Source organism: Meriones unguiculatus, chromosome 17 (assembly GCF_030254825.1).
Source record: "Meriones unguiculatus strain TT.TT164.6M chromosome 17, Bangor_MerUng_6.1, whole genome shotgun sequence".
NCBI lineage: Eukaryota > Metazoa > Chordata > Mammalia > Rodentia > Muridae > Meriones > Meriones unguiculatus.
In genome coordinates this window covers 72,115,666-72,140,884 of record NC_083364.1, presented here as the reverse complement: position 1 = coordinate 72,140,884, position 25,219 = coordinate 72,115,666, and the positions used below count along the sequence as shown (strand labels likewise).

Genomic DNA, 25,219 nt, shown 5'->3' with positions numbered 1-25,219 from the left:
ACACTTGGAAAAGGAGGCGCATCTTCACACCAGCCCAGTCCCCTCTAAACACCTGACTTCATTCTAACCAAGCCACGTCGAATATCTATACACAACTTGCTTGCACATCCTCTCTCCTGCTCTAACCCTTTCTGTCTATATCAGACTTAGAACTAACAAAAAGATGACAAATGTAATGCATTAAGTAGAATATAGACTATCAGAACTTGAAGATAAAATAGAAGATTGAGAACAAATAAATAAGTTCCAGGCTTTCACAGAACACCTACGGTCAAGCCTTCTTAAACTAGTCAGTAAAATTAAAACAGAAAGAATACTTCCATACTCTTATTAGAAAGCCACTATCACTCTAATACTAATCATTTAAAACTACGTAAAGACAAAACAGATAAAAAACTAGAGGCTAATAATAAAACTTTATGGACCTAAACTCAAAAATACTCAATAAAATATTTGAAAAATGAATAGAGACACTCATCAAAAAGATTATACACCATGACCAAGTTGTCTTTATTCATGAAATACAGTGATGGGTCAACATTTGCAAGTCAATAATTGTGATAAACCACACAAACGGCCTTTAAAGGGAAAAATCACATGGCCATCTCCTATATACAGAAAAAGCCTTTGATAAGATACAAAATGCCTTCATAATAGCAGCCCTAGTGAATGCCAGATGATATGGAACATACTTCAACACAATAAAAGCTTCATATGAGAAACACATAGCCATTATCATCTTCAATGGAGATAAGCTTGAAGCAATCCCATCAGAAGTGAAACAGGAATGTCAACTATCCAAACTATTTTTCAATATTGTTTTCAGAGCAACTAGCTGGAGCAATAAGTCAAAAGCTTAAACAAACTACCTATGATTCAGCTCTACCACTGCTTGGCATAGGCCAGAAGACTCTACATCCTATTCCACAGATACTTGCTCAGCCATGTTTTTTGCTGCTCTGTTCACAAAACCTAGGAAATAGGGTGGGGGGAGTTAAACATTCCTGAATGCATAAATTTAAAATGGAAACGTGGTACTACATATATATTATGCAATACTATTCAACTGTTTTTAAAAAAGGTGAAGTAAATTGATGGAACTAGCAAACTAAGAAAAATCATATTCAGTGAAGTAGCCCAGACCCAGAAAGACAAATATCACATGTTTTCACTCATGGGAGGCTCTTAACTCCAGCAACTCTTGAGGTGTGAGTATAAATAGTGGAGTAACTGCAGAAACCAGAAAAGAAAAATGAGACTATGGCAGGGGAATGAAGGCAGAGAAGCAAACGAGATAGAAAAAGAAGAAAAATTTTGAAGGGTTTGGGGTGGGGCTCTACTTAGGAAAGGGGGAAGAGATAAATATAGAAGAAAGGAGCTAGATAAAATAACAATAAGAGCATGGAGAAAATAGCATGATGAATCATACTATTAACTATCTAAAATTTTAATGCACACACATTTATGTGTAAATATACATTTATAGTTTAAATAAGCTACCTCATCTGCCCTGACAATGTTCTTCCAAGATCCAAAGACCATGTAATGAACACCCCAACACCAGAAAATAATAATCTCTTTTGAGTTTTTGGTCTGGGTTGTCCAAGCGACTTGCAAGAATTTAACAGATTTCTATTGCTCTAGGTGTCCCCTAGGAAGTATAAACTAAGTGCCTATTGCTGAAGATTCCATGTACATCAGATGCATGTTCAGAGGCCCTAAGACAGAACTGACCTGAATACCTCTTCCCAGAGAACTAGCTTTCATGGTTCCAGAAGGTGCCACAAAGGTTGCAAAGGAAAGAAGCAACTAACACTCCTACCCGGTTATGAAACCTATGAACTACAACAATGACCAGCATGGCAAGATAACCAAAGTGTACAGTAGTAGCAGGCATACCTTAGAAGCAACTAACATCTCTCTAATTTGATATAATCCTCACTCCATAAAAAGAAAATCATGCCTGGTATTGAAAATCAAGCCAAATGAAGTCATGGATCTTGAAAGAGAACCTATACTACTTTATTAAAACATCAATCCTGTAGGGGTAGGAGGGTAAGATGAAAATTGCCTATAGTGTTGCTTTGAGCCCAAATGCAGGCATACAGTGTATGCACACACTCATTTGTTTAATAATAATCTCCAATACACACAACCAAATCCCCAGGAAGGTCCCTCTTTGTTGCTAATGTCCTAATGTAACTCTAAAGTCCTAGAGAAGAATGCAATCTTGTTTGCCAGACCATTTAAGTAACTGAGGAATCCCAGTGGCTTGGTCTAGTAACAGTAAGAATAGCATTTTCAGAGCCATTTGACATTGTCTTTGAAATGGAGTAATTGCCATGTGAAACTCTATTTGCATGCCTTTGGGACCCATATTTGTGTCTGACAGTTAAAAAAAAACTAAAAAAGCTATCAAATTATGACAAACTATGTAGAGCGAGGATAACTGGAAGGATGAGAGGACATACAATAGATGTCAGGTCATTTTTATCAGAGCTAAAAGTATTACTCGCTTAGAAAACAACTGCCACAGGCTATAGTTTACCACTGAATGATTTACATTTGTGAGATGCACATCAAATTTACATTTTAGAAGGCTTAATCTGGCAACACTATGGAGAATACGTTTGATGAACTGAGTATGTTTGAACCAATTGTGTTCCAATCTTAGCTTATAATTAATTATACCACCTGCTGTGTCTTATTAATTAATATTATTTAATAGATTTGACCTGAAACCCTCTGATTGCTTTTGTTGCTTTTTGTTAATATTGTGGAAAAGACACTTTATTAAACTTTAAGGGAAATGAGGAAGCAGCTGGCCATTCAAACATTTACTGAATGACTCCAAGGATTATCCTCCTGGCTGTCAAGAAGCCATGGGTGTGATTTATACAAAGTAACAGCTTTGTGTCTCTTCATGTAAGGCTGCTTCAGAAACCAAATGCCAACAGTAAAAACAGTTCATCACAGCCTCTCTCCATGATACACTCTCCCAATCTTATCCTTTTCCTACAGAAATGCCACTCACACAAAATTAATTACAATTTTCCTGGTCCCACTTCCTCAAAGTCAGTCAGCAATGCCACCTCATTGCCTTATTGAAAAGGGGGAACTGTAGAGAGCTGCGGAATGCTGTGCCTTAAAGATGGAGCTGGTTTCCGCCTTCCACCTTCCCGATGGTGAGTGCTCTCTGTCACGAACAATTCCACATTTGGCTAAGGCTGAGGATCTGGCTTGCTTCCATATATGTGGACCTATCTGCATTGCCCACGTGGCATGCCTGGGTTGGCTACCCAGAGGCTATTTAAGCTGTGGGCTGGCTTTCCCCAGGGTCAGATGATTGTTCAAGGTTCCTGAATAAACTGCATTGAAAAAAAAAAAAAGATTCTTTTGGAGGAATTCAGATACTTTGGACTTAACTTTTCCATCTCAAGTGATTCCTTTTGTACATTTTATTTAGCGAACAAAAAGAAAGAATTAGAGAACATCACCTAGAGTTAATCCCCAGACTAGTTAACATCTCAAGAGGTTCCATCATCTCCCTACACTGCCATCCAAATGACCAAATCTTTACTCACATCCAATGATGTGGGATACATACATCACACTGAAGCCATAGCATTAATTTACTACCTCATGTTATTTTTTTCCCTCCATTCACACAAAAGCAATCATTCTGCAACATTTTCAATTCTATCTTCAAAACGTTTTGTGTTTTTTAAAATATATATTATTATAATTATTACTGTTGTTGATGTTTATTACAATTCATTCATTTTGTATGCAGGCTGTAGCCCCCTCCCTCCTCTCTTCCCAGTCCCACTCACCCTCCTTCTTCTCCCCCCATACCTTTCCCCTAGTCCACTGACAGGGGAGGTCCTCCTCCCCTACTATCTAACCCTAGCCCATCCAGTCTCATCAGGGCTGTCTGGATCCTCTTTCTCAGTAGCCTAGTAAGGCCACCTCCACAGGGGGAAGTTATCAAAGAGCAGGCATGCCAGAGACAACCCTGGCTCTCCTTTCTAGGGAACCCACATGGAGACTAAGTTGCCCATGGACTACATATGAGCATGGAGTCCAGGTCCTATCCAAGCATGGTCATTGGTTGGTTCATCAGTCTTTCCAGGCATGGCTGGGCCCAAATTTTTTAGCTCTATTGGTCTCCTTGTGGAACTCCTGTTCCCTCCTTGTTTTTCTAACTCCCCTTTCTTCCATAAGATTCCCTGCAATCTGCTTAAGTTTGGCTAGGAGTCTCAGCATGTGCTTCATACCCTGCTGGGTAGAGTCTTTCAGGGGCCCTCTGTGGTAGGTTCTTGTCCTGTTTCCTATGTTATCCCACTTCCAATGTCAATCCTGCTTAACATTCTGAATGAGGATTAACACCTTCCTCAGGATACTACTTGTTTAGCTTCTTTAGGACTATAGATTTTAGCACATTTATCCTATGTTATATGGCTAATATCCACATATTAGTGAGTATATATCATACGTGTCTTTCTACTTCTGGGTTACCTCACTCAGGATGATGTTTTCTAGTTCCACCATTTGCCAGCAAATCTCATGATTTCCTTGTTTTTAATTGCTGAGTAGTATTGGATTGTGTAAATGTACCACAATTTCTTTACCCATTCCTCCGTTGAGGGACATCTAGGTTGTTTCCAGATTCTGACTATTAGGAATAAAGCTGCTATGAAAATAGCTGAGGAAATGTCCTTGTGGAATGGTGGATCATCTTTCAGGTATATGCTCAGGAATGGCATAGCTAGATCTTGAGGTAGCACTATTCCCAATTTTCTGAGAAAGTGCCAGATTGATTTCCAAAGTGATTGTACAAGTTTGCACTTTGAACAGCAAAGGAGAAGGGTTCCCTTTCTCCACAACCTCTCCAGCATATGTTATCACTTGTGTTTTTGATCTTAGCCATTCTGATGGGTGTAAGGTAGAACTTCAGGGTCCTTTTGATTTGCATTTCCCTGATAACTGAGGAAGTTAAGCATTGTTCTAAGTGTTTCTCTGCCATTTGATACTCCTCTATTGAGAGTGCTCAATTTTGCTCTGTACCCCATTTTTTAATTGGATTACTTGATTTGATGGTATTTAACTTCTTGTGTTCCTTATATATTCTGGATATTAGCCCTCTGTCAGACGTAGGTTTGGTGAAGATCTTTTCCCAGTGTGTAGGCTGTAGTTTTGCCCTTTACAGAGGCTTTTCTGTTTCATGAATTCCCATGTATTGATTGTTGATCTTAGAGCCTGAGCTACCTAGAGAAATGACACACTAAAGGAAATCAAGGGAATATAAATTGGAAAGAAAGAAGTCAAAGTATCACTATTGGCAGATGATATGATAGTATACATCAGTGACACCAAAAATTCTATCAGAGACTTCCTTCAGCTTATAAACACCTTTAGCAAAGTAGCTAGAAACAAAGTTAACTCAAAAAGAAAAATCAGAAGCCCTCCTGTATACAAAAGACAAAAGGGCTGAAAAAGAAATAAGGAAATCAACACTCTTCATAATAGCCACTAATAACATAAGGTATCTTGGTGTAATTCTAACTGATCAAGTGAAAGACTTATATGAAAAATACTTCAAGTCTGAAGAATGAAACTGAAGGAAATATTAGAAGATGGAAAGATTTCCCATGCTCATGGAAGAGTAGGATTAACATACTGAAAATGGTCATCCTGCCAAAAACAATCTATAGATTAAATGCAATTCCCATTAAAATTCCAACACAATTATTTACAGAACGTGAAAAAACAATTCTCAGTTTCATATGGAAAAACAAAAAACCCAGAATAGCTAAAACAACTATACAATAAAAGATCTTCTAAAGGTATCTCCATCACTGATCTCAAGCTGTACTACAGAGCAACAGTAATAAAACTGCATGGTTCTGGCATAGAAACCGGCTAGTGGATCAATGGAATCAAATAGAACACCCAGAAAAAAAAATCACACACTTATGGACACCTGATTTTTGACAAAGAAGACAAAATCATACAATGGAAAAAAGACAGCATCTTCAACAAATGGTGCTGGTCTAACAGGATGTCTACATGTATAAAAATGTGAATGGATCCTTATTTATTACCCTGCACAAAACTAAGTCCACGTGGATCAAAGATGTCAACATAAAATCAGACACAATAAACCTGTTAGAAGAAAAAGTAGGGAGGAGCCTTGACCTCATTGGCACAAAAGACAACTTCCTGAACAGAACACCAACAGCACAGGCTCTAAGATTAACAATCAATAAATGGGACCTCATGAAACTGTTTTGAATTTTTAGTTGAATTCTCATAGCAAGTGATGTTAACATATAAACCTAAGACACCACAATGTAAAGTAAGGGCAATGAATACCTCCTTAATCTGCTCATCTTTTCTGTATCTACCAGCATCCTTCTGCCTCTTACTTTTTACACAGTAAGCTGCTATTTCTTTTTAGGAGCTTTACAGCTTTGAAGCATTTAAAAGCTGCTGAAACAGTTTCTCATCAAATAGATAAACAGTAAAACAGAAGATTACACAAATTCCTTCCAATGGCCTATGAGGCTTTATGATCTGACAACTGACAAGTGCTTTGGCAAAGGGAAATTCTTTCCTTACTTGTTCATATCTCACTGGTTTCTTACAAATACAACATACAAGACACACACACACACACACACACACACACACACACACACACACAAGACATTCTCTCATGAGAGACCAAACAACTGCTATTCTCAGTGATTCCTCATTTTCTTATTGCACCTCACTTCTCTGAGTCTGTGGGAACTGGTTATGTTTACCATACTACAATAGTTACTGTGCAATACAACAGTAAACACTTAGCTGGCTGTTGCTGACTTTTACTTTATTTGTTTTACTTACTGGTTCGCTTGATACCAAGGTCTTGCTGTGTTACCTGGACCTTTCTGTCTCCTGAATCCTCCTGTTGCTGCCAACCAAGTACTGAAACTATGGACATGCATGAACATGACCAGATAAGGCTGGCTACTATTTGTTTTATTTTTTGTGATATTTTTCATGGGAAATTTGACTTCATACTTTCTATTTTTCTCACTTGGACACTTGATGATAGATGTCTTATCTCTTTTGATTTCTGCCACAACTTCCAGTTTCTAGAAACTTTAGGTAGACAATAAATATTCAAAATGTGTTACTTAGCTTCTTTCGGTGTACAGATTTTAGTATATTAATCCTATATTACATGTCTAGTATCCACTTATAAGTGAGTATATACCATGTGTGTCTTTCTGCTTCTGGGATAGCTCACTCAGGATGATCTTTTCTAGATCCCACCATTTGCCTACAAATTTCAAGATTTCCTTGTTTTTAATTGCTCAGTAGTATTTGATTGTGTAAATGTACCACAATTTCTGTACCCATTCCTCCGCTGGGGTAGATGATCAATCCTCACTCAGAAAGACAAACAGGATGGACATTGGAAGAAGGAAAAAAAAAAAACAGGAAACAGCACAGGAGCCTACCACAGAGGGCCTCTGAAAGACTCTACCTAGCAGTGAATCAAAGTAGATGCTAAGACTCATAACCAAATTTTGGGCAGAGTGCAGGGCACCTTATGAAAGAATGAAGAGATAGTAAGACCTGGAGAGGACAGGAGTTCCATGGGGAGAGCAACAGAACCAAAATATCTGTGCACAGGGCTCTTTTCTGAGACTGATACTCCAACCAAGGACCATTCATGGATATAAACTAGAAACCCTCCTCAGATACAGCCCATGGCTGTTCAGTATATAAGGGGGTTCCATAGTAAGAGGAACAGTGACTGTTTCTAACTCGAACTCAGTGGCTAGCTCTTTGACTACCACCCCCCTGAGTGGGGAGCAGCCTCGCCACTGAGGAGGACAATGCAACCAGTCCTGATAAGACATGAGAAGCTAGGGTCAGATGGAAGGGGAGGAGGACCTCCCCTATCAGTGGACTTGGAGAGGGGAATAGGAGGAGATAAGGAAGGGAGGGTGGGATTGGGAAGGAATGAGGGAGGGGATGTAGCTGGGCTACAAAGTGAATAAACTGTAATTGATATAAGAAATAAAAATTTAATTAAAATGTGTTAATTAGCGCATCTATTATACTAGATGCACTTATGGTAATATACTATTTTCATAGATAGACCTTGTAAGTATTAATATTTGTTCATAAATCCCCTGATTTTAAGATGCAACTTCAAAAGGCAGAACTGAGAGACTATTTTACTCCCCCACTCTTTCTTAAACTTCCCACCCATGCTCATCCCATTTTGTTTTCCAGTAAACTAAGATCTGCTAGCTCCCATTCTACAACAGCCACGTTGTATTTTTCTTACTTATAAAGGTATTTCAAGTTAAACACAAAAGTCTAAAGATTTAGAACTAGGATCCACATGTGAAAGAAAATATATGGCCTTTCTGTTTATGTGTTTGAGGTCTATATTCTAATTTGTGGGAAAATAGAGTGCAAATGTGACCTATTTATTTGTTCATTCAACAAGTCTGTGTATGAATGTGTTAATCCCTGCTTGAGTCTGGAAGACAAAACAGGCAACAAGACAAATATGGTATTTGACTTGCTGAAGGTTATATTCTTGTTTTGTATACACAAGAAAAGTAAATGATACCAATGCAACTCAACTGTTAATTAAATATTTTAATAGGTATGAAAGCAAAGTAGAGGCAATTATGACAGTAATTGACACAGAGCAGAGAAAGAAAATAAAGTCCAGATATGGGAAGTAACTTCAAAGTAGAAAGAAAAATAAGGATAGTAGTGAAATGTATTCATTGGTTGGAGTCTGTATTACACACAGATTTGAATTCTACAAAAAAAAAAAAAAAAGTCTAATTGTAAGAAAGGCCAACACGTGTCCAGAAAAGAAACAAATTTTTATTATATGCCAGAAAGAGTTTTAAAACATGACACATTTTAAGAATTTCACAATAGGGAGGCATTACATTAACTACTATTGTAAAGAAAAATGTCAAGTTCACAAGAATTCAATTCACTTTCCCCACCTTATGTCATGGATAGGAGGAACAAATCTTCCAGAGATACCTGTGATAATTCCATTCATTGAGGCTCCTTACCTATGTCTTTAACCTATCTTGTCTATCAACGTGCCAACCTATGCTACATTAGTCTCTGTGCTATCAAACTCATCGGTTTTTGATTCCCTGAAGATGGAAGCCATGCCTTCCCTATGCTTCTAGGGAAGAGAGTCTAGCACAGAAGGCTGGAAGTGCAATGAAAATGAATTCATCCCTGAGGAAGAGTTGACTCAAGGGAAAGCATGCGGAGAAGAAAGTAAAGACAATGATGCTGCAGGGACCCTTGTGGAATTCAACACAAATGCACATGCTCTGGAAAATTTCAACACTTATTCAGTCATATCACCACAAGCGAGATGAAACTGTTAGGGAAAACAAAAACTCTGACAAATTACATGCCACATTAGTGATGTTTCTCCATAACTGCTAACATGCTTTCCCTATGACTCTATCATATTTACAAAACTTAAATAAATAATAGGTCTTTAAAATTCATAAAAATAATCTTCATTATTTATTATGCTACCCATCCTCTAAATGAAATCTCTAACTTTTGAAATATGTATGAGAAAGAACAATGGCAATTGTATTATTTGAAACTGAGTATATTGCTAAATTATTTATTTTATGTTTAACCAGAATAACTGAATCACTCATTCTAAATCACAGATGTCAGGGTCATTTGCCAGAGAAAAGTAGAATGTGAAAACAATTAAATTTATATGTGTTTACTGACTGACAAATCGGTGTTTATTATGCTGTGTGTTCTATAAAATGGCTTCAGGCTAAGGGTTAATAAATGTCAGTGGACATTTTGTTCAAGTTATATGTTCATCATCAATTTCCTGAGAAATTGAAATTCAGTGTTTTGTAAAGCACATACTTTCATGCTTTGAGTCCACTGCTACTAAATTTATTGAAAAATAAAATGGCATTTCATTCAACTAGCTCAATAAATTGATGTGTATTTACCCAATCTAATCAATTATGAAGCCATTACAGCAAAAGCCTTCAAGGTACTTGCTCAACCATATTAATGTGTCATATAACACAGTGCACACAGGGCTACTGAGCCCTTAGCAATACGTTAGGGTGACTACTGAAACAGATTCATAAATGCTTTCTATATTACTGTAAATTGAAATTTAAGGACTGACACCCAATTTTACTACTGCAAGACTTAAGAAGGCTTAGAACAGCTCAGATATATGAATCCATATTTCTACTGTAAATAATTTTACTTTTAAACATACAGATATACATATATATATAAAGTTATAATGAAAATCTAACCTGAACTGACATGTGCTATGTGGGCAAAACAAAGCATAATTTTAAGTCACATTATCCGTACATGAAACATTACTTTTACTTAATTTAATGAGTATTTTGAAGCTTAAATATTGAAATAATTATTTGAGTATACAATTAGTAAAGAAAAATATAGTCGTTCTGATTATTTCACCTTAATTTTTTTATGTCATTTGCATTATATTTATCTTAAGCAGTGTCACTGTGCTACCTCAGGAAGACTATTGGGTCTCTATTTTACAGTTTTTTCATGGAAAAAATATATATAATATTTTAATATAAATTATATTCACATAGAATTGTCTTGACCCTCCAGGCCAGCAGTGAAGCAGTATAGCCGTTTTCCATGCTGGTGGTACTGTGAGCTTCTCTCACCGTCCCCATGACATGGAGGTGTTTGCAGCACGCACTCATTGATTTCTCAGTGCACTACAGAGCTTTCATGGAACCCCTGAATTCTCCTTCCATAAGGTTTTCTCCTGGAAATAGTATTTCTAATAATCCACACAAATTAGAGGAGAAAAAAAAAAGAGCAGAAAGATAGATAAAAAGGAGAAACTACTGATCTATCAAATCAATAGTAAGTAATTATAAGGTAACTGCTAATAACATTTCATCAAAAGACAACAAATAGCTCAGGGACAAAGGCTTTATCAGGTGGAAAAACTGTACAATACACAGAAATGCCTGACAGTGTGAACCACAGCAGTGGTCACAGGAATCAGAAAAAAGAATAAAGTAGACGTTAAGAAGAAAGTCTCCATAAGAATAAAGTAGACACTTTTGCTAATACTGCCAGTCCTGATGAGACCTGATAGGTTAGGTCAGACAGAAGGGCAGGAGGACCTCTCCTATCTGTGGACTAGGGGAGGAGCACAGGAGGAGAAGAGGAAGGGAGGGAGGGATTGCGAGGAGAAAAGGGAGAGGGCCACAGCCAGGATACAAACTAAATAAATTGTAATGAATAAATTAAACATTTTTTTAAAAGAGATGTGAAAGAAAAGTTATTGTCCAACATCACTGCTGGAAAAAAAACAGATTTTTTTTCATAATAAATGTTTTGACAATACAAATCATGCTTTCCTTTGGAAACAGAGAACAACAACCCAGAGTCCACAATCCACCCATTCTTGGAATCTTAGTATTTTCAAGGCTGAAGGAGAATCCTCTATGAGTTTGAGGACTTTGGATTTCCACAGGAAATTCAAAGCTGCTCTGGCCTGTGTAGGAAGATCTTAATTCAAAGAAAATGGAGTCCTAAAAAGATACCTGACTTGCACAGAAAAATAAGCAACTAGCTCAAAACTGATTAATAAAATGATTTCAAGACTTGAAAAATTAAGGATATCACCAGGATGCCCCACTTATTCTAAAGTTTAGAATAAATTAGTTCAGAGAAATAAAATCTTTAAAAAATCTTCACTGAAGCTGGATAGCAGAGCTGAGGATATGGCTTAGTGGCAGAATGCTGGACTGGCATGTACAAGGCCAGGTTCCATGATAGGAAAGACAAGCAAGCAAATGCTGACCTTAGATCCTTAACATCACACTTAAAACACTGAACAATGTAACTAAAGTTACTTTTAAATTGCATTTAATTTTTTCTTGGCACCTTACTTAGAAAATGTGAAAACAATTTTGAGTTTTTTAATGACTCAGGCTCGTTATGAGCAATTATTATACTACACCATGGTCTAATGATGCCCTGAGGGACAATTGCAACGTGCAGAACTGTCTGCTGCAGCAACCTACGCAGCCTGGCAGTGCTGTGCTTTCAGTTCTGGCTTCTCACCTTGATAGGTTTTCTTTCCCATTGCTCCAAGAGGCGACTACTCAATACTATTAGCTGTGGGTCACAATCGGTCATTTCAACAGCCGACTCTATGTTTGAGCCTCCATCTAAAAGAGCTTCTCGTGCCTTAAAACGTAGTATCGGACTGCACTGAGCAAGGACCAATCGCCATTGCTGCGCTCACTTGATGTTATAAAAACATGCTGCTACTTGCATGTATTCCTCTAATAACGTTTTCCAGGTTCAATACAACTGGTGAGTCTGACAACAAGATGATTCCATGATGACATCCTGATCACAACAATGAAAACCACAACTTAGAACCTAAAATATTTGTGTCAGTGAATCTTCACAACCCTATGAGGTACATAAAAGATCTAGTTTTATAAACTGCAATGGTAAAAACATAATAATAATAATTTTAAAAAAAGAGAGATTGTGGCTGAACTCCAACTGATGCTAATTTTATACATATCTGCAAGTCAATATTTACATTTAAGATTTCAGACAGTATATTTTCAACTTAAATGTACTGTAAGAAAAGCATTAAAGTGAATGAACGTTAACTGTAGATTTCTTGAATGGTCTTCCACCAGGCTTTATTCAGGTTGCTTAAAGAGGCAGTTCATTAACACATCCATTAAAATCAAGCAGTATTAAGAGTCTGCTAAGTGTGATGTTCTGCTAGTTTAGGTTTATAATATTCTCCTTGCTGACACAAATGAAATTGAGCTAGAAAACTATATCTAAGTCATAAGTTATTATCAGCTTCCCCACATTTCATTCTTTATAATTTAATTGGAAATCTGAGAGAATTGTATAATCTTGTGACACAAAGCACATATTGGAATCCAAAGATAGGCCCCGTGTGCTGGGAATTTTATCTATTTTAAATAAAAATTACTTTGTATTAAATAATGATTTCAAATTTTTAACTTAAAGTTTGACATTAAAAATTGACTGAGTTCTTTTAAAGTATGTGTTTCTGGCTTTTCATAAGTGAAATATAAAGCTGACTGAATCCACCTGCTCTCACTGAAAAAAACCTGACAGGGGTTACTTGCTAGCAACAGAGGACTAAAACAGGCCTGTTTGTTACAGACTGCTTACCCAATTTACCTCGTTCATTTAGCAAATATCTGAAAGCACAACTCTATTTTTCTACAGTATTCAATATTCCTTGTGTTAGACATTTTAAGATACATTATTTTATGTAGTCTGAACTAATGTTCCATGCCACATAAAAATAGTATCCTTCTGGACGCTTTACATATGAAATCAAGATTCAGATGTGCCATGATTCGTGCAAGCTGTGGGATAAAGATAAGAAAACCAGCAGCTGTTTACTTACATTATGTCAGATCTTTATGTAATTAATTATTCTGATAAATATTACTGTAGTGGCTGCTATTACTATTACTACTATTTGAGCTAAAAGTCTCTTCTCTTTCTTTTCGCTGAATTCAGCTGTAAAGAATAAATGAAGCAAAAAGAGGCTAAAGATACATATGACTTAGTGGGTAAGAATGCTACCTTTGTAAGGAGATGGACCCGAGTTGAGTCTGCAGCACCCAGAGCAAAGATCAGACCTCTACTCTTGCCTGATGCGTCCAAAACAAAAAGGGGGAACTGTAGAGAGCTGCGGAATGCTATGCCTTAAAGATGGAGCTGGTTTCCCCCTTCCACCTTCCCGATGGTGAGTGCTCTCTGTCACGAACAATTCCACATTTGGCTAAGGCCGAAGATCTGGCTTGCTTCCATGTATGTGGACCTATCTGCATTGATCACGTGGCATGCTGAGGTTGGTACCCAGAGGCTATTTAAAGTGGGCTGGCTTTCCCCAGGGTCAGATGATTGTTCAAGGTTCCTGAATAAACTGCATTGAAAAAAAAAAAAAAAACTGAGCGTGGGGGAGCAGAGTGCAGTGGTGCGGAACAGTGGTCCCAGCACTCTGTAGACAGAGGCAGGTGGATCCAAAGCCAGCCTGGTCTACAAAGTGACTGTAGCACAGCCAGGGCTCTGGCTCTGAAAAACTCTGTCTCAGGGCTGGACGACAGGGGAGGAGGTCCTCCTCAGTCCATGGACTTGGAAAGGGGCAGGGAGAAGCTGAGGGAGGGAGGGTAGGATTGGGAGGGAATAAGGAAGCAGATACAGCTGGGATACAGCGTTAATAAAATGTAACTAATAATAATAAACAATAATTAAAAAAAGAAAAACCCTGTCTCGATTGATAATTAATTAATTAATAATTGAATAAATCTAAAAATAAAAAAAAAACAAACAAACAAAACTGGGCATGGCTGCACAAACACTTAATTCCAGCATCGGGCTGCTGGAAGCAGGTGATGCTGACATCTCCTTAGCCAATTAGGAAAGCTGAAATAACAAGATCCCTGTCTCAGCACTAGACTTGTCTCAGAACAGTGAGGAGAGTCAAAAGAAAATATATATCATCCGCCTTTGTCTACAGCATGTGCATGCCGGGATCCATGCACCCATATACTCACACATATGAAATGCATACACAGAAAACATATCTTTACAAAATTGTTTTGTAGTATCCCCACAAACCATATGGTAAAGTCTACACAAGTAAAGCAGGAACACAGACAAAAGATGAAAATATTACAACTAACTTTAGTGAAACATATGCATTATGTATGAACTCTTAACCTTCGTGTTCAACATATATCCAAGAAAATACCCTATTGAAATTATGTAAAAAATACAGATATTTATATGCTAATCATGTCACATAGTGTCCATCACAATGATGAAGAATCAAGAAGGGACCTAGGCACAGTGGCATACACCTGTAATCCCAGCACTCCAGGAGTCAGAGGCAGGTGGATCTTTGTGTGTTTTAGGTAACCCTGGTCTACAAAGTGAGTCCAGGACAGCCAGGGCTACCTAGAGAAACCTTGTCTCAAAAAACTAAAAATAAACTAAAAAAAAAAAAAAAATCAGGAAGGGACAGGGAACTGAAGGGATTCGCTTATATCAGATGTCAGGACATATGAAAACAACTAATGATGCAAAACTCAAAGACACAATCAACACAATTAGCTAGCCCTAACACAAAGGTAAGAACAAGGCTTTGGCTGCTCTGCTACCTAAAGCACTTGAGATAGAGTGCTTGCTACAACATACCCCAAATTGTGCTAGTGCTTTTAGATGCAGAGTTTTAAAAGTCTTCTTAAGGAAAAAACTAATTTTATCAGGTACTTGGTTGAAGAAGAATTTTAATATACAAAGAAGCAGTAAAATAAATTTGGAGGCTACTGGCTTCTCTTACTGTGTTGAAAAATAAGATCATGACTAGGAATAATGCAAGAGGTGGCCAATGAGATGCCTAGGGCTGGCTTGGGAAGAGGGTAGGTTTTAGAGGTACTTGCAAGAACACTGCTGACCTAAGTCCGTTCCCCCGGAGGCACATGGTAAATGGACAGAAATGTCCTTTGACCTCCACACATGCCATGGCACATGCATGCACATATTGACATGTGTGTGTCCAGCAAAGATGATGAATAAAATTAAATGTAAAAACAAGCAAACAAATCAATGGAAAAGAAATCCTAAACCTTATGTGCACAGAGATGTGCACATAAGGATATTTTAACCTTACAAAATGTATCTAGGAAAGTCAGAAGTTAGAAAAAACTATATATTTCTGGTCACTAACCTAAATTAATGGAGGGGAAAGTCCTCAAAATGAACAATTTCATATTATTTATGAACCTTTTCAAATTTATGAGAAACCTATATTTTCTGAAAGTAAGCGGCTCGGGACAACACGGCGTATTTATCTGCACTGAACACTAAGGAAATCATTCAGCTAGAAAACCATGAAATATCTCTTTAGAGCTTCAAAAGTCCAATCCAGACTCTAGAAAATAGACATGCTTAAACAAGCTGTTCTGTTACACGCAGATAAAAACAGGAAAAAAATTGATTTTATTTTTTTAACTTTTTACCTGCTTGTTTAAAAAAAGGTCAAAAAAGCTAGATATCGTTATTATTATAGACTCCACAAAATTGCCTGACTTAAATGGATAATCACTTGAATACAGACCTTAAGACCATTTTCACAAGCATGTGCCTTGTCTTAAGCTGGAAGGTGCTTTCAGGACAGTGGATAGCATTTTAATTTTAAGACACTGCCCTATTTTAGGCTGAGTTTCAATTTGGAAAGGAGATGTTACAGGTGAGTAAGACCTAAATACTAAGGATGTTCCCATGATATCCCTGTGCACCTAAATTTTAGACATGTGGGGAATAAATGAGACAGATAATACCAGGAACAAAGTTTATAGAGAGGCAGTAAAGCCTCACCCCTGTGCTGGCTTCGCATCAATAGAAACCTTGCTGCTAGGCTGAATAATCTTATAAAGCCTGGGAGAGAAGTTACATTTCTTCTATTCAAACCCAATTCCGGACAGGTTAGATTGATGCAGAAACTTTCTTAATCTTTTCTACGAAAGAGAATTAATCTGTCTGAGTTCTGAAGCAAACTCAACTGTCCTTGAAACAGTAGAGTTCACTGTTTTCCTTAATCAAGCTCAAATAAGGTTCTGACTTCAACAAGGTCTAACCACTAAAAGAAAGGGAAAAAATGCTATATGTGAAGTTTTTAAAGGTTATAAGCATATGTTTATGGTATAGCAAATAATCTCAAAAGCTATTAATAACAGTCCTAAGATAAATTTAATATTTTAATGAAAAATAAGCTATAAATTATTGCTGTATGTTTTTGTGTTAGTCCTTTTGGGGTAGTTAACTCTTTGCTAAAACTACATTCAAAGCTACTTTATAAGGAATCCTCATTATTTTAATGAACAACAAATGGAACAGACCTTGTCTAAAATTATGCTGTATCACATCAATTAAAGACATTAAATGTTCTGGTTTATCCCAAGAAATTAAGAATGAATATTTAAGAATTTTGTGACAAAATTTAAATATATTGAAAATTCAAACTTTTAAAATGCATGGATTATGATAGGTGCTGCATAAGTAAGTCTGTCAAAAAAAAAAAAAAAGACAAACAAGTGAACAAATTACTGGATTCATCAGGAAAGGCCTAATTTTAAAATACATATCTTTGTAGTTATTCCTTACTTGATCTCTAAAAGTCTTTGGTGTGTGCTCTATCAGCTCCTTAGCATATGCCTCTACAAAGTATCAACTGTATGCCACTTTAGATTTAAATTAACCACATTGGAGAGAAGTGAATATTTTTATTTCATCTTCACAGAGGTTAAAAACCAATTCTTTGATGGCCATAATAGTGAAAGAGCCTTTCGAGATGGGATAAGAAAGCAAGATTCCAGGATACTAAAAAAAAGCAGGATACTAAAGCAAGATTCCAGTTACCTGAAAGGTGAACTTTTCCAGTCACCTCCAGCTCTTTAACAAACCCAATTCTGGACCTAGGCTGAGCTATAGACTGGCTCTTTGGCCTCCCCATCCCCCCAAGGTAGGAACAGTCCTGTTAGGCCACAGAGGAGGGGTTTGCAGCCAGTCCTGAAGATACTTGATAAAACAGGATCAGATGAATGGGCAGGAGGTCCCCCCCTATAAATAGACTTGGAAAGGGGCACGGTGGAGATGATGGAGGGAGGGAGGGTCTGGGAGGGAATGAGGGATCGGGACACAGCTGGGATACAGAGTTAATAAAATGTAACTAATAAGAAAAAAAATAAAATTAAAAAAAATTTTAAAAAAGTACATTATGGCTAAAGGCTCAAGATGTATATCAAGAGGTTATCAATCTCTTGCATTGTGGTATTTGTTCTATTTTTTTAATGTTTGTTTGTTTGTTTGTTTGTTTACCTTCTTTTGGCCATACATCCCCTATTCCTGCCCAACCTATAAGCTGTAATTTTTCATGTCTTAAGAAGTGATTCAGTTGTCTGAACCCACACTTCATATATTGCTTCGAGGCATCATGACCATGGCAACTTATAAAAGAATGCATTTAACTGATGATGGCTTATAGTTCAGAAGTTTAGTCCATTTCAATCACAACAGGAAGCATGGTGGCACTCAGACTGACATGGTGCTGAAGAGAGGTAGCTGAGACTTCTACATCTGGATTGGCAAACAGCAGGAGAAGAGAGAGATAGAGACACTTGGCATGGTTTGAGCATTTGAAAATGCAAAGCCAGCTGGAAACAGCCCAGATGCCCCTCAACTTAAGAATGGATGCAGAAACTGTGGTACATCTATACAATGGAATATTACTCAGCAATGAAAAATAAGGAAATCATGAAATTTACAGGTAAATGGTGAGACCTGGAAAGGATCATCCTCAGTGAGTTGTCCCAGAAGCAAAAAGACACACACGATATATACTCACTCATATAAACATACAACATAGAATAAACCCACTAAAATCTGTACATCTAAACATACTAAGCAAAAGAGAGGACCCTAACTAAAATGTTCAACACCTATCCTGAAAGGCAAAGACGATGGACATCAGAAGAAAAAGAAAACAGGAAGCAACCTAGGAACCTGCTACAGAGGGCCTCTGAAAGCCAGAAGAAGAAAACAGGAAACAACCTAGGAACCTGCCACAGAGGGCCTCTGAAAGCCTCTGCCATGCAGACTGTGAAAGCAGATGCTGAGCCTGATGGCTAACTGGCTGGCAGAGTGAATGGAATTTTATGTAAGAAGTGGGAAATAGTAAGAGCTGGAGAGGACAGGAACTCCACAAGGAGAGCAACAGAACAAGAAAATTTGAACACAGGGAACCTCCCAGAGACTCATACTCCAACCAAGGACTATTCATGGAGATAACCTAGAACCCTGACAATGCAGCCACTTCTGATGAGAACTGATAGGCTAAGATGAGAAAGAAGGAAAGGAGGACCTCCCTTATCATGGACTTGGGGAGGGGCATGCATGCAGAAAGGGGGAGGTGGGACCGGGAGGGGAGGAGGGAAGGGCTTATGGGGGGATACAAAATGAATAAAGTGTAATTAATAAAAGTTAAAGAAAAAAAAAAAGAAAATGCAAAGCCCACCCTCAGGGACAAATTTCCTACAACAAGGCCACAACTATTCCAACGAGAACAACACACCTATCAATTTCACTCCCTATGGGACTATGGGACCATTTTCATTCAAACAACCACACTGACATTCTCAATTAAATTCGTTCTACTTTCAGATAGAAAAGAAAAATTACATAAAATATTATTTTTATGTAAGGGTAAATTAAACATTTTCTGTTAGAGATATTATCACACTAACATAGGACTTTAATGCTTGTCCTTGTCATATTAAAGAGCTTACTAAAAAATATACAGAACTAAATAAGAGGAGAGGACTGATGGTAATGTAAGACCTGGGGTCTCAGCTCAGGAGTTCAATCGCGCCCTTCCCAGAAACTCCCCCAGACCAAGACTTGTTGCAAAAGCAAGAGGTTTATTAACCATTGTACAACGGGATCACCCCTGCCGGTCAGCAAGAGTGGCCCTGGGAGACAAAGGCCTTTAGGTTTTTAAAAGAAAAAATTGCGGGAAATTTGAAGTTGCAGTTTTGGCAATTTAGGATTGGATGAGGAAGCTATAAAGTAAGATAATTGGTTAGTCTTAGGTGCTCAAGCTTGGCCAGTCCTGCCAAGTGTGGATGCAGCTGCAATTTAAGGTGGGGGTGGTTAGCTCATCCTTGAAGATTAGGGGCTGCGGACTTTTGGCTGGAGGTCAAAAGCTACTCAGAAAAAGTCTGGGTTTGTTGCTAAGAAATGTTATGCAAAGACAGGAGTTTTTCTTTTTGCTGAGTGAAGGTCATTGCTTGCTTGCCTTTTTTTCTATCTGTCCTCATAGATAGGGTCACATTTTTCCATTCTCTGGAAAGGTATTAAGAGGCTTTAGCTTAACCTGAACTTAAAACTCAAAACTACAGGCTTTAGAAGACATACAGGTTACAAAGTTAGTCTAACCCTTTCAGTAATTCTTATTAGCATGAAAAGCTCCTTAAAAAATTAAAAGCCACATTCACTATTAGTCAGCTTCTCCAAAATTAGCTTTCAGTTTTTGTTGTTTTGTTTTGTTTTGTTTTCAGACTTATATTTCCATTTTCCCTGTTAGTCAAGAGAATCTGCCAGCCATTCACAAAATGCATCATTTAAATCAGTATTCAATAACATAATCATTTACTGGCAACTTGAAAAATTTGACAGACTACCTTTATTTGTGTATATTTTTAATTAAATTGGATTTTTCTTGTAATAAATATAAAATATGACTATGTATTTTTTATTTCTTATTTTAACTGTTATAAAAACTCTCCTTAAAAACAATTATTTCAAATTGATTATACAGTTCTGTTTGGAAGAGAATAGTGCAGTGATTTATTCTCTCTTTTTTTAAGATAACAGTATAATGACATCATTTCTCCCTTCCCTTTCTTCCCTGAAAACCCTTTCTTATCTCCCTCCTTGATCTCAGACTCATGAGGAGCTTCTAATGAACTATATCTTGCAATATTTCCTAATATCCATGCCTCTCTAAGTGTACCATAAAAGACAAAATTGTAACTTGAGTATTTAACTTTACTCTGACATTCTTAATATAAAGCGACGACTCCTCACCTGAAAAATATGTTGTTATACGTGGAAAACTTGACACCTGGTTTTAACCTAAAGGCAGCAGTTAAAATAAAAATACTATATATTATCCCTTCTTATACAATTTTATAAGAAATATAAAGTTTGTGTTTAAAATTTTGGTTCCATGCCAAATACATCTCATAAAGTACTTACAGATATCTGATAGGCTAGGGTCAGATGGAAGGAAAGGAGGACCTGCCTATCAGTAGACTTGGGAAGGGGCATGGGAGGAAATGAGGGAGGGAGAGTGGGATTACAAGGGAATGAGGGAGGGGGCTTCAGCTGGGATGCAAAGTGAATAAACTGTAATTAATAAAAAATAAAAAGAAATATAAAACCTTATGCCCTAAATTTGTAGATGAAGGATATTCATATTTCTCAGAAAAATAATAATTTACTTAAGGACAAAACACAAAATATGAGTTAACAAATATTTTAAATATAATTTTGAACATTTTCATCCATGTCCTAGATGCTTAGTTTACAAACATACTGCTAAATATGGTTGTGTCATATGCACATTAAGTATTATATCAATATATAATACCCATTTAAGACTGATCATTAAGATCTGATTTAGTAATGATCTTTCAGTATATGTTACAGATATGCTAAAATTGAGTCTAGAATACTCGCATTTATATGTATATGGGCTTATGTTAGAAATGCAAGATTAGTTTCACATTCAAAGGTAATCAATGTAATTCATTACATTAATAAATAGAAAGAAAAACTATGTTAGATTATCATTGAGCAATGATAAAGACTGAAAAGTACTTTAATGTAAGGTCCTTATGGTTTTCTTCCACTCCAAACTTGTAGAAATGGATTAACTTGGTAAACAAGACTCAAATATTATACAGTATAAACTAAAAGGTATTTTATTATACATAGTTATGATCATAAAGAAAACTTTTCTTTGCTTCTTCTCAAGGATGCCCAACAACTCAGGATAAGGTTGGAATATCTTTAGTAGTTGTCACATTATGAACCCTTTATGTTAAAATGTACTTATCCTGATTTCACCTCAAAATGGTAATTTAAGAGGGAAATGATGATTAGCTTGACTGTGATTCTCACTTTGAGAATCAGAATCTTAACTTTGGAGAATTCAACAAGAAGGGCAGTCATTCGATAATTTGGTGGTAGTAGTTAAGGCATAGTAGGCATTTAACTTTGCCAAATTTTACCTACTTTTATCCACTGAATTTGTATAATTCCAGAGGAATGTGCAAACAGAATGCAAAATTGAAGTCTCCATGTCATAACAAGTATTTTTCTTTTTATTCTGGCTACTTTTGGAACTTATGGGTAACTGATTTATCAAAAAGCTCTCTGAACCAACTGAAAAGGGGACAAGCCTTTCCCTGCTATGAACTGTCATTTGTAATTTATCACAGTTCGAAAGCAGACCCACAAAGTAGACAGAAAATTAAAACATGGGCAGCTCCTGATTGGAAATTTATTCATGGCAGGTAATAGTACAGGCAGGATCTCTGGCATTACTCAGAGAGAGATTTAATTCTGATAAGTTAGATGATGGCACTTGAATCAGAGATTATAAATGGTGACAGGTTGTGACATATAGATAAGATGAAAATGAGCAACATCACTCCACAGAAGTGATTCAATATAGATGAATTTCTTGAGCAGTCATATAATTACTTTTAAAAACATTTTAAAGTTTTTAAAGAACAAGCCTACACTTGAACTGAACCGTGTACCACTTATATATCTATTTGTCAATAGATTATAACATTAATCACCTGATCAAAGGAAAAGAGTAGAAAATAAATTATATTTAAAATATGTAATGAAAATTGTCATTTCTGATTTCATCTGAATAAGGCACAAACTCAAAATTGTAGACAGACTAGTTATCATATGAAGAGAGCAAATGTAAAGTATTGAGTTTTTACACAGCTATATGCATGAGAGGGATAGGCACTTATAGCCTTTGAAAGTGCAAGTTTTTCATATTTATAAAGAATACTTTCTATTCAGGATTTGTAGGCCTTTTTGCATTTCTAATATAGAAGTACATTATTCCATTGCCTTTTTTAAAGATATAATACTCTATACTGCAGAAACATGGTAGAGGTAAACAATTTTCCACATGGGCAGGTATCTTAATTACCTCTTTTGAATTTGTGAAGTAGTCTATTAATTGGGATCAAATCTCATTATATGTGGAGATTACGTAACACAGATTTAATATCAGGTGTTTTCCCACTGAGTGAAGTACCACTGTCCTCATCCCTTAAATCTCACTGACCATTCACAGCAGAAGTGATCCTCCACTAACTATCATTTCCAAAGTATGTGAAACACTGTGCTGAACAGTCCATCTCTTAAGAAAAAGGACAAGTATTACAGGGAGGGTTTAACCTTCAATGGGAAAGACCAAGGCCAATGACTCACTGTCATGGCTGATGCCAAGCACCAACTACCTGTTATGGGGGAAAATAATCCTGGTAGTAGATGTTCTACATAACATAAGCACATTGAAGCTGATACAACAAGAAAAGTGTGTTCAATTTAGAAGAGTAAACACTTGGAATCTTAAGTCACTAAGAGTGTATTTCATCAAACTGCAATAAATAAATAAATAAATAAATAAATAAATAAAAACAGCAGAGTAGACATTTACTTGTGAATTTTTTTTTAAATTTATAAAAAAAAAAGGCTTTAGAGTAATGATAACCTATGTAAGCCACAATAGTAGAAAGCAGTAAAGATTTTTTAGCTATTTCCTCTCTAATGTTAAAACCTTCCATCCTGGAGGAAAGAGTAAGATATATAAGAAGCAATGGGAAAATGGAACAACATGATACTTTTGGACAGGATGTTTGTAAGGAGGTGAAGTTAAACGATGTTTGAAGGGGAAGAAAAACAGTCCATCTATCAGGGAAGCTCCTTAAATGAGGAAATAAGCAAGTCAAAATAGCTTAAGGTAGTGCCTGAAACTGACAAGATTCAGAAAGTCCCTTCATCCTCAAGATATAACCTGAAAATCACTCTCAGATAAGCAGAGCTGCTTAGACAAAACTTAGAACAAAAAGCTTGAAGAAAAGGGACGAGGCAAACCACCTAGACCAACTGAGCTGCCAGGAAAAGATACTCTCCAACACTGTGAACATTTCAGCTGATTAAATTTAAATAGCATAATCTGAAAAAAGTAGAATTCAAATGTTTTCAATTGATATCCATTACTTACCGTAAGGAGAAATATAATTAATGCATGATGTCATTCACTTCAAAAGTAGCAAAGATCCTGGTAACTAATATACAGTTTGAATGTCTCCAAGTATCTAATATCCCACAATCTCTAATCCTTTAAATTTTGATGCTACAAGTTGAAAATTCCAGACCCAGTCTCATGATATTGGGTAAGGACAAAATGCATGCATGTTAAAATACTCTATAAACTACCAGAAGCTTTAATCAATTAACTTTTTAAACAGTAAAACTTAGTTTATCTATTCCTGAAACAGGATATGTACAAAATAATCTCACTTGTGTTTAGTAAATTAGCTGCAGACAGACCCACTGAACTACTGCTTACATAAAACATAAAATATGAATTTTAAGTGGTCTACTTAAAGCAATGACTATTTCTTTAACAAAATATTTTCTGACTGATCCAACAAGATAAAGCTAATAATAATGTTATTAATAATGACTCACATTAAAACTTAGTGTGTCAATATCACCAAAATATTTTAAATACATATTTATAAACTTGAAACAAAATATTCCATAAATAGATGTACTGTACAATAGTTAAAATTCCTTACATAATGTTTAGGAATCAAAGTAAAAGCATTAATTAATAGTAAGAGAACACAGAAAAAACTGATTTACTGAAAACTTGAAATTATTTTTAAATAACAATAAACTTCATGTTATATGCACTTACCTGGAATAGATAAATAATCTACTATCCCAAAGATCATGGGTCCCTCTGGGTCCAGAATGAAAAAAACAAGAATCAGTCCCATCAAACATGTTTAAACCATCTTCTGAGTTTTTTGAAGCATGGCTATGTACCACGTCTAAGAGGACTACGATGCCCATTGAATGTGCTGTGTCAACAAGTTCTTTCAGTTCTTCAGGAGTTCCATAACGACTGAAAGAAAAGGGCACAGAAAATCAGCGCATCACATTGAAAGCCAACAACAATAGCATATAAATGTCTATGCACAGCACAGTATTAAATATTTTCAAAACATAAATGCAGTATGATAGTTCTTATATACACTCAAAGGTGCTACTTGTTAGAAAGAGAATTAAAAGTATTAAATAAAAAATATTAATTAACTAAAGCTATTAAATGGAACTGATAAGCTAAAAAATTGCTTTTGGGATAAACAATATTAATAAAGCTCTAGGTTTTCATCCTCTGGGCTTCTAACCAAGCCAATCATGTTTA

General features: G+C 36.3%; 1 protein-coding gene across 3 annotated transcripts in view; it reads right to left on the bottom strand.

Annotated features, from left to right (window-relative positions):
- The window catches only part of Gbe1 (1,4-alpha-glucan branching enzyme 1), a 262,697-nt gene that overhangs the window by 107,596 nt on the left and 129,882 nt on the right, over window positions 1-25,219 (bottom strand). For all 3 annotated transcript variants that reach the window (XM_060370626.1, XM_060370624.1, XM_060370625.1), the window contains exon 7: window positions 24,707-24,916. In XM_060370626.1, coding sequence (XP_060226609.1) covers window positions 24,707-24,916 — 210 coding nt within the window. The remainder of the gene's footprint in view (window positions 1-24,706; window positions 24,917-25,219) is intronic.